Below are 9,773 nucleotides of genomic sequence, written 5' to 3' on the forward strand. Positions count from 1 at the left end.
AAAAGTAAGAGGATGCAAATGAATGATTTTGATGTAATAAGATTTTTTGTGTAATCGTTGATTTCATTCAGTTGACCAACCAAACATTATTTTTTCATGTATTTATAATGATTCATTCCATTCCGTCTTTTATTTTTGCATTACAAACGCACCTCAATTGCTTGTTTAAATAGTTACCTACCTAAGTTTTATTTTCACATTAACAGGCCTGAGAAAAAACAATTTGTATCAGGTGATGTAAAGTTGAGTTCAGTACAAGTGTGGAATTCGTAAACTATGGGGAGAAAGAGAAAAGGAAGAAAAGAAAAGCATCAAGTTCCTTTATTTCGTGAGACTTATTGAGGGAAGATTCTAGCACAAGTTAAGGTAACAATTCTAAATAGTCCAATCCACTATATTGTCATCTGATCATTATCTAACAAACAAACGTCATCAATCTACTTGCAGCTTAAATATTTTCCAGGTAAGAAAAAATTATGTTACATAAGACAATATACTTGTGAATACTCAAAACTAATTTCCAAATAATAAATTTTTGATTCAGAAATAAAATTGTAAAACATCTTTCAACTCTAGTCTTTAAAACCCTTTAGCCAAGTTACATAAAATTTACTGTCAGAAAATACTCTCATAAAAAGATATAACCAACACTTTCAAATGCACACAAACCAAACATGCAGCCAGACGGTCATTGTGTCGAATAATTCTATTTTAGTATTTTTTAATAAACTAGCCTAGCCATTGTTCAGCACGACGAGTATTCCCACCAACAGAATGGCGTATACTTATTTTCTCAGTCGAATATTTCTGTTGCAGCCACTCGAAAGCATTAACATCAAGTTTTCCAGATACCGATTTCCCTTGTTTTCTTCTAGTTTGTTGTTCTCTTATAGAAGCCCAGAGTTTGTCAATTGCATTCCTTTGTTTGCATGTGAATCTTCTAACATTGTCAAAAGCATGCTTCACTGTTATGTCTATCACTGTTTGGCACCTGAAAGCAACAAACAACTTGATTAGGGCGCACAATACGAACTATATGAATGCTCATAAACCAACCAAACCGAAAATCCAAAAGATTCGGTTTTTGCAGTTTGGCAGGTTTGACAGTTCAGTTAGAAATTGAACCCAATCATGGATACAAACCAGCCATTTAAACCTCTTATACTTATTAAAAAAAATAATCATTTTTGGAATATGTAATTATGTATACATAATATAATTCGCCATTTTGGAAATTTCAATCAAACTGACGATTTAAAAAAACGAGAAGGTACGAAAATCGTGTCAACCATCAAACAGCCAAAAAAACAGCTCATTTTTGCTCGATTTCCAAAGTCAAGCTTGACTCGTGTTCAAGATCGAGCTCGGCTTGTTTCTTATTATTACTTATTTCATTTATATATTATTATAATATATATTTATAATTATAATTTTCATATATTAACATAGTATATATCATAGTTATCAAATGCGCTAGGCGCACTCAAGGCGCATAGGCCTCACCTAGGGCCTAGGTGCAAGGCGCAAAAAAAGCGAGGGACTGAAGAAAAAAAACGCACTTGAATAAAAAATATAAAATATATTATGTATATGAAAAATAATACTATTCTTCAAACAAAATAAACAAAAGCTATTATATAACATTTAATATCATCTAATTAGTACAAAAAGTTCTAAAATATTCAAGATCTAAATGTAATTCGAAAACTTAAATAACCAAATGTATCAATATAATGCCTTTGGCCTCTCCTAGATCTAAGTTTTAATAGCACTCCTTGTGTTTCTTTTGCTCGGCTTTTATCTTCTCATGTTCTTGGCATAGACAATGCTGAAGCGCTCGCCTAGAAACTAAAAGCGCATTTATTGAGCCTCGCCTGAAAAATGGGCCTAGTAGCAAGAAGCGAGGGCTTTTTAACTATGGTATATATTAATTAATTATTTTTTATCGTAAATTATATAAATTAACAGAAATTATCTATATACAGTTAATACAATAAATAAAAGTTATATGAATTAAAGCGCGCTTAGGCTTGCAAGCTTGCTCGATAAGTAAAGTTTGGTATCAAGCTCGTTCATAAAATGAGTCTAAATATAAGCCGAGCTCGTTTAAGCTCGGCTCAATTCGATTTTTAGCGAACCAATCTCAAGCAGTTCACAAGGGGCTCGACTTGTTTACACCCCTACCTGGCATACTCGCCTCATTATTCCTTCAACAAAAATCAACACATTTACTTATGAAAGGGCCGATACATGCTTAAATACAACTCAAGTTGATTAAATTGGATCGAAACACAAATCACCTAGCATCAATTAATAATCCTTAAAACCACCAAACTATTTTTTAAAAAATTTGAAGAAGAAAAAGTGTTTCGGTCAACCAAGCCAGACCCATATCAATTAATTACATTTCTTGAGCCAATACATTGAAAACAATGCATGTAACTTTTAATCAAAGAAATTTATAAATCTGAAACTTTATTAAAACATAACACTAACCATGGGATTTTATAACGCTTCGCCGCAATTTCCAAACAGAGAATCAATGCTTCTCTTTGTGATTTCAAGAATCTCTTTGCGTCTTCATCTTCTTTTTTTAATTTAGATGATGCTTCAGCATCTAATTTCACTTTTGCCTTTTCATTTTTTGAAGCATTTGGAATCAGAGCATCCAATCCAAAGGGATCAGCCTCGTCTTCATTGGCACTTGATTCAGGTATCGGGTTCAAGGAATCATGCTGAGATTCTGTTGCAGATTCATCTTTCAAGGCTGCAGTTTCTTCCATGTCATCATCTTTTGTTGCAACAGGAAGATTTGAAATAGCATCTTTGATCCTCCCACAAGCCTTTGAAAACTGAAGAGATAACAGAATAAAAGAATGATGAAATACAGTTTTAGTTATTATAATTGACCTGATTGTTTGAAAGTATGATGACACAAATAGATTACAACCTTTATATAAGGGGATGGATCTTGTGAGTTCTGCTACAAGCATCTTTAAAGAATTCATTCATGTCTTCTTGTTTCTAAAAGGATCCATTTTCCTAACTATATTAGCAATCTAACGTGCTCATATTCTAGTTAGAAGAATATGAATTCCCTCATTGTCTTGGTTTAAAAAGGCAGAGGCGCTGAGGAAACCACATCAGAGACAAAAAGGCATGACTCTGGGCCAAAATTACGGTTCGGACTTCGTAGGAGGTTTATAAGTATGAAAACCAAAGGGATGAAGAAATTATGAAGGGTTTACTTGATAAATAAATTTATACCTAAAACGTATGAGAGATATGCGGCTTCTAGTTGTAAATAAAGTTTATTTGGTTGCACGCAGACGCATGTCTCACGCCTCGAATTTTGGGACCAAAAAACGCTACTGAGTACATTGGCTTTAAAAGCGCAATGCCCTCTGATGCGTTTTCATCCATAAAGCAGATGTGTGATGTGCACACATCACGTATGCGAGGTGTTTTTATTAAAAAAAACACTAAAAACTTATTTGTAGACACTATTATAATAAATAAACTAGAAAAAAAGAGTTACAGTACCACCAAAGAAATTTATGTACAACCCAAAACTTATATAAAATGTTCTAAGTAAAGTACCAAAAATTCAAATACCAAAATGTTCAAAACATAAAAAACAAGAGTTTGAAAAGTAATAAATAGTAAAGGTTCAAATGATCATTGCGCTTGATCCATCATCAATAGCAATAGAGGTGTCGTCAACTTCAAGAAACAAGGTCCTAGTCGCCTAGGAACTACAGGCGCACATATTGGGCCTTGTCTGAAAAATGTGCCTACGCGCAAGAAGCGAGGGCTTTTAATAACTTTGCAAGTAATGTATGGAGAAACTCACTTAACTAAAAAATGCAAGCATCAGATCGCATCACGTGTTATGCAATTTATAGCACATCAGCCTCGCATTATGGAATCACAGTGCATCGCTCCACCTGATGCGATCTAACAGTGCATTGTGCATTATGCGCTCCTGATGCGGGAATTTAGAACCAAACTGTGTAGTCTAATTTAGGGACAACGTAGAAGAAGGGTGATCGACTAGCCAAGATAAAATCATCGCCTTTAATGTCATTTGAGGATAAAACTATATTAAGAAATACAATATGTGCTCCTTGGTTTAAAAAAGCGTTAGGCGAGGCGAGGCGTTCTGGCCCAAAAAGCCGAAGCGAGAAGCGCTAGGCACGAAGCGAGAGTTTCACGTATGTGAGGCGCTCAATTTAAAAAGTACTAAAAATTAATTATACATGACATTCTACTTGTTAATCAATCATAAAGATCAAACATATTTGTAAACCAAACATGAATACTTAATATGTAGGTTAAACATTATAAATACATACTAAGAAGTTGCAAAACACTTACATTCTTAGAAAACGAGCCGATTAAAAATAAAAAATGTATTACACAAACATTTAATAATAAAAGAGAGCATAAATGTATAGTAAAAAGTAATAATGAAGAAACACACCTCTTAAGTCATAAACATATGTGTAATAATTAGGAGAGTTTGAACCGATTAAAAAGATGGGAGTAATAACTGAGGAGAAGATAAACTTGTAAGTTGAAATGTCTAGAAGGTTGACATTTGGAGAAGATAATATGAAAATTAAAGTGTGGTTGGAATTGAAGATAGAGTGATATATATATATATATACATATATATATATACATATATATATATACATATATATATATACACACAATACGGTTGGGCAATATTTTATGGATAAGCCCCAACGTTAATATTTTAAGCAGATGGGCCCAAGCAGTTACATTTCAATCTAATTTAGACTGCATCACATGAAGCGCCGCCTCAAACACCTCACGCCTCACCCGCTGATGTGCCGCTTCCGGCCGCCTCATGTATTTTCTCGCCTTATGTAAAATAAGGTGTTTTCAAAATCGTCTCGAGCGCCTCACGCCTTTTTAGACCAAGATGTGCTCTATCCACCCTAACATATTTGTCATGTTTGACCGTATGATAAGCACATGCTTCTAAAGAGAGGTTCTAGTGTACAAAAGTCTGATTTTAAGTTTTTTACATCAAATTTTCCATGTAGCCCTTTCATGTCTTTCTGTAACTCATCAGTAATCCTAAATGTTCCAAAGGGCCCACAAAGTAAAACTTCAAAAGCCTATATAGTGTACTTGTGTGTATATCACTATATCATAAAATTTTCGACCTAACCGCACCACTAACTACGGTTTTAGAAACAGACAAACCGAACCGTCCAGCTTGGTTGACAGGACCAGCCCAAACAGCCTGGTTTGACAGTTTGGGTTTGCCCTTTTTTATGATTTTTTCTAACTGTGTAAGAGGATTTCAAAATCCAAATTGAAAGAGTGTTGTAAACTAATAAAGGATTTAAACCTTAATTGAATATTGTTTTAAAAGAGCAGAATCCACAGAAACTGTTTCCAAAATAACTTTCTTGTAAACTACATCTACTCATGTATACATAATTACATCATTCAAATCCGTTTTTAGTTTACAAGAATGATTCAATCCAAATAAAACTAGAGCACGTAAAAACATTATAGTTGCATAACAATCATATGAAGAAAAGTAAAAGTGCATACCACAAAACTATCATCCGTGAAGAGATCGTTCGCCATGACAGCCCTAATCGTCCACAAAGCGAACAACTTCTGCTGCTTCTGACTGAAACACTGCACAAAAACATCACCATCCACATTAGATCTGATCTTCAGAAAATCACAAAAAAACAGATGAAAAGAGCAAGAATGGCATACTTGAGTCAAGTCTTGTGCAGCTGAAAACAATGCATGGTAATCCGCTCTGAGCAGAGGATCATTACAAGTGGTTGGTGAAGCCATTGCGGCCTCAAGTATTGGAAAAAAGTAATCCGTATTACCGGGTTTAACGCTCCCAGCGTGAATGAGCTGAATTGCAAGGTTTGAGGCCTTGGTGAATTTAGAAGCATTGGTTATATGTGAAGCTATTTTTCTCATAGCATCTATTACCTGTTGTTGGGAAGTATCAGCTATTGTTTTAAACCTCAAACTCTTCTTGGGGGCAGTATCTGAAAAAAGCAAACAATTGATATAATGGTTTTGAGCCCTATAGGGAGATCTAATAACAATAATAATAATAATAATACCTTGGGGTTGGGATTGGGAATCGGGAGGTTTGGATCGTTTAAGGGCGCTCTTGAGGGCCGGGGCAGCTGAAAAAGACAAACAATGGGTAAAATAAAGAATTTTGATAATAATCAATCAATCAATCAATCAATCATACCCAGTAAAATCCCACCGACAGCAGAGCTATAGGTAGGGTCTGGGGAGGGTGGGATGTAGGCACACCGTACCTCTATCCAAAGGAATAAAGAGGTGGCTTCCAGAGAGACCCTCGGCTCTAAGAACATGTGTATGAAGCAAAAAAAAGGAAATCAAAGTTTAACAGTTATATAAAAAACTACTACTAATTATAATAATATTAATAAAAAGGTCACAGTTTAACCGCAATATAAAAGCTAATAATAATAATAATAAAATATGTAAGGGAAATACCATTATGGTATGTGACCTAAAAAAGATAAGTCTAAGCCTTAAGGTATTCAATTCTCTCTAAAAATCCTTAACTTTAATTCTACTTCTCCACGAATTCCTATCCTCAACCATGTCCTCTCTAAAAATCCTACTTTAATTCTACTTCTCTCTAAAAATCCTTAACTTTAATTTTGATAATAATAATAAGTAATAATACCTTGTGGGGTTTTAAGGGCAGTCTGTGGAGTTGGGGCGATGACCGGATCCTCCGCGGAAGGGGGAGGGAGCCCTTGAAATAGGTTGCTGGACATCACACCAACCTTACCGATCCTTTGATACAATAAATTTGTCACCGGAACAGAGGCGGAAAGGCTTTGCTGGCTGCCAATGGTATCTTTTTATTTGCTTACTTGAGACTTTGAGGTTGGTTTCATCTTTTTAGGGCTCACTCACACCTTATTCTTTATGGGAATATAATAAACATTCTCGATGATGTGAAGATTTGTGGCCATAAATTTAAAAAAAAAAATTACAAAAACAAAATTTAAAATTTTTTTAAATAATAATGTTTATTTCGACTTTCTCGTTAAAATAATTAATGTTAAGGAACAAAATTCATTATTTCTTTTTGTTTATCAATGTGTTTTTTTATTTATTTTCATCATTGGTTATGTCTTTTTTTATATTGTGTTATATTATTCAACATTGTGTTATCTTTTGTTCGGTATTATGTTATATTTTGCGATATATTGAATTTTCTTATTTATAATTGTGTCTTTTGTTAATTTTTATCATTGTGTCTTTTCTCTCGGCATTATGCATTTTCGTCGTTTTTTTATTTTTCTTTTGTGGAACATGAATGACGGAGGAAACATTTTGGTTTTTTAAATTTTTTTCTTTATATATTTTTATGTTTTTTTTATTGTTAAATAATAAATGTTATTTGTAAATTTTGGATAATTTTTGAAATTTTTTTAATTAATAAATGTTATTTGTAAATTTCGGATAATTGTTGGATAGTTTGGATAACTTTCGGATATTTCGGATAATTTTTCGGTTATCTCTGATAATTTTTTAATAGTTCGGATAATTATTTGGATATTCTGGATATCCGAAATATTTTTAAAAGTAATTCTTGGAATTTTTTTATGATTATTATTTTTTCGCATTTTTTGATATCCGATTCACTATCCAGTTGGATATCCGAAATTTTTGATTCAGATTCGGATAGTGAAATCCACTATACGAAATGCCAAGATATCCGACTTTGAACATGCCTAGTCTACACAGGTATAAATAAATAATCAAAATTTGAGAAAAAATAATGAAAATAGAGTGGATTGTTTGGATTTTAGTTAGAGAATGTAATGGTGGACGTACGACGCGACCCTAATTCTTAAATTGTACTTTTTGGGCAGGCTTAAACGACCCCCTCCTTCAGTTAATCGTGTTTTTACCAGTCGACAGCAAGGGCTAAAGTGTCATTTTGCATCTAAAATCCCCTTATACATTTGATCCCTTCGATTACACTCAAAACTAAGGTTAAAAACTAGTCGCTGACTTATCTTGTATTTGTATCCCCGTAAATTCGAACAAAATTTTTTTAATTGATCATTAAATCGAAGTCGTTTAGTGGTTTTGAAGTGGACATGGATGTTGGTTATTATAGTATAGGGCTTGAAAGTGAGTATTGTGAGTCGAGTTATCTTTATGGTAAGTGATCAATGGTTTTGTTTAGCTAGCTACCAAATATTTCAAATTTAAAATTATTAATTGATTAATGGAAATTATAGGTGATAGTAATTCAATGTTTACCATCAAATTGTTTCATGGAGGTGAATTCATTAATTATCCAGGATTAAGTTATAAGTTTCATTGACTACGTTGAGGTTTATAAATTTTGTTAAGGGTTGTTGAAAGAAGCTATTAGTAAGTCAAGATATAGTTGTGGTCAAGTTTGTTACTTTCATTATAAAGAACCGACGGTGTGTTTAAATTTAGGTCTCAAGCCGTTGGATTAAGTTTACCACTTTAAATACGTATGTGATATTGTAAGAGGTGGTCATAACATTGTTCAAATGTATGTTGCACATGAGCAAAGCATAGTGAAATAGAAGCAGGATTTGCTAGTGATTTAGCATGCCTAGTGGTCAAACAGTTCTAGTAAAATAGTTCCATACAAAGAAGCTGGTCAAACTAAGGGTGAGGAAGAATTGTCTGGTAGTGATGATGGAGAAGCTGATGAAGAAAATAATTATGAAGATGATGAATCATGTGGTAGTGATGATACAGATCCTGATTATATTCAAAAATTCTTTGGAGAATGTAGAAGTTGACATGAGGGTATACAAAAGTGTTGTTAACTATGATGTAGACGACGACACATATGATAATAATGATGGGGATCGGTTATGTGACATGGGCGATTATGAGATCTCTGATGATGAGAATTTAAGTGTGTTGAATAGTGTGACGAGGAAGCTTAAAGGGAAGTAAATTAGTAATATAAGTGATGGGTGTTCATTCTATGTTGGTAAACTAATATAAACGAAGGATCAATTGAATGAGATGGTTAAAAGTTATGCACTTAATGCAAGAAGAGAGCTTTACATTAAGAAAAATGAACATTTAAGGTATATAGTAGTATTCTTGGGGACCAATCCCAAATTGATTATTGGTCAGGAGTCATATGTGTCAATCCTAGAAAACTCCAAGGCTAAACAAGGTTAAAAAATGGGACATTAAACCCACTTGCCCTTAGGCTGTACATATCTCAAGAGCCTCCATTGCAGACAGTTGTGTGTCAAGACAATCCCTCACCAAGATCAGTGTGTCAAAAGCATATATACCCGTCTATAAATTATTTCCACCATATCCAAGAAGATAGATATGAATATGAACATACATGTGAATTCTCTCAAGGATAAACTTCATCAGAAGTACCAAATCCAAGTATCAGCTGCAAATGTGAGAAGAGCCAAGGCAGTAGCTAGAAATAAGAAGGATGGTGATTCACCAACTAATAAAGAATTCTAAGATCCTACTGTGATGAATTAGTAAGAGCAAATCATGGCACTGCCATCAAATTAAAGTGGAACTATGTTCTGACCCTAATAGTCCTACTCGACAATTCAGGAGAATTTATATATGTTATGTTGGTTTGAGTAGAGGTTTTAAAATGCTTGAGAAAGAATTTCTTGTGTTAGATGGATGTTTCATGAAAAGGAAATAACCAGGTCAAATATTGG

General features: G+C 33.6%; 1 protein-coding gene across 1 annotated transcript; it reads right to left on the minus strand.

Annotated features, from left to right (window-relative positions):
- Positions 1 to 525: 525 nt before the first annotated feature.
- Positions 526 to 6,206, minus strand: LOC143572323 (uncharacterized). Its single transcript, XM_077057515.1, has 5 exons — positions 6,138 to 6,206; positions 5,770 to 6,059; positions 5,596 to 5,685; positions 2,497 to 2,852; positions 526 to 991 (listed from the first exon to the last, which is right to left on the minus strand). The coding sequence occupies exons 2-5, from the start codon at positions 5,986 to 5,988 to the stop codon at positions 730 to 732; spliced, it is 927 nt and encodes a 308-aa protein (XP_076913630.1). The 5' UTR covers positions 5,989 to 6,059; positions 6,138 to 6,206; the 3' UTR covers positions 526 to 729.
- Positions 6,207 to 9,773: the final 3,567 nt, after the last annotated feature.

Source organism: Bidens hawaiensis, unplaced genomic scaffold (assembly GCF_021521415.1).
Source record: "Bidens hawaiensis isolate Kalapana, Puna unplaced genomic scaffold, B.hawaiensis_p1.1 tig00025805_1, whole genome shotgun sequence".
Lineage (NCBI taxonomy): Eukaryota > Viridiplantae > Streptophyta > Magnoliopsida > Asterales > Asteraceae > Bidens > Bidens hawaiensis.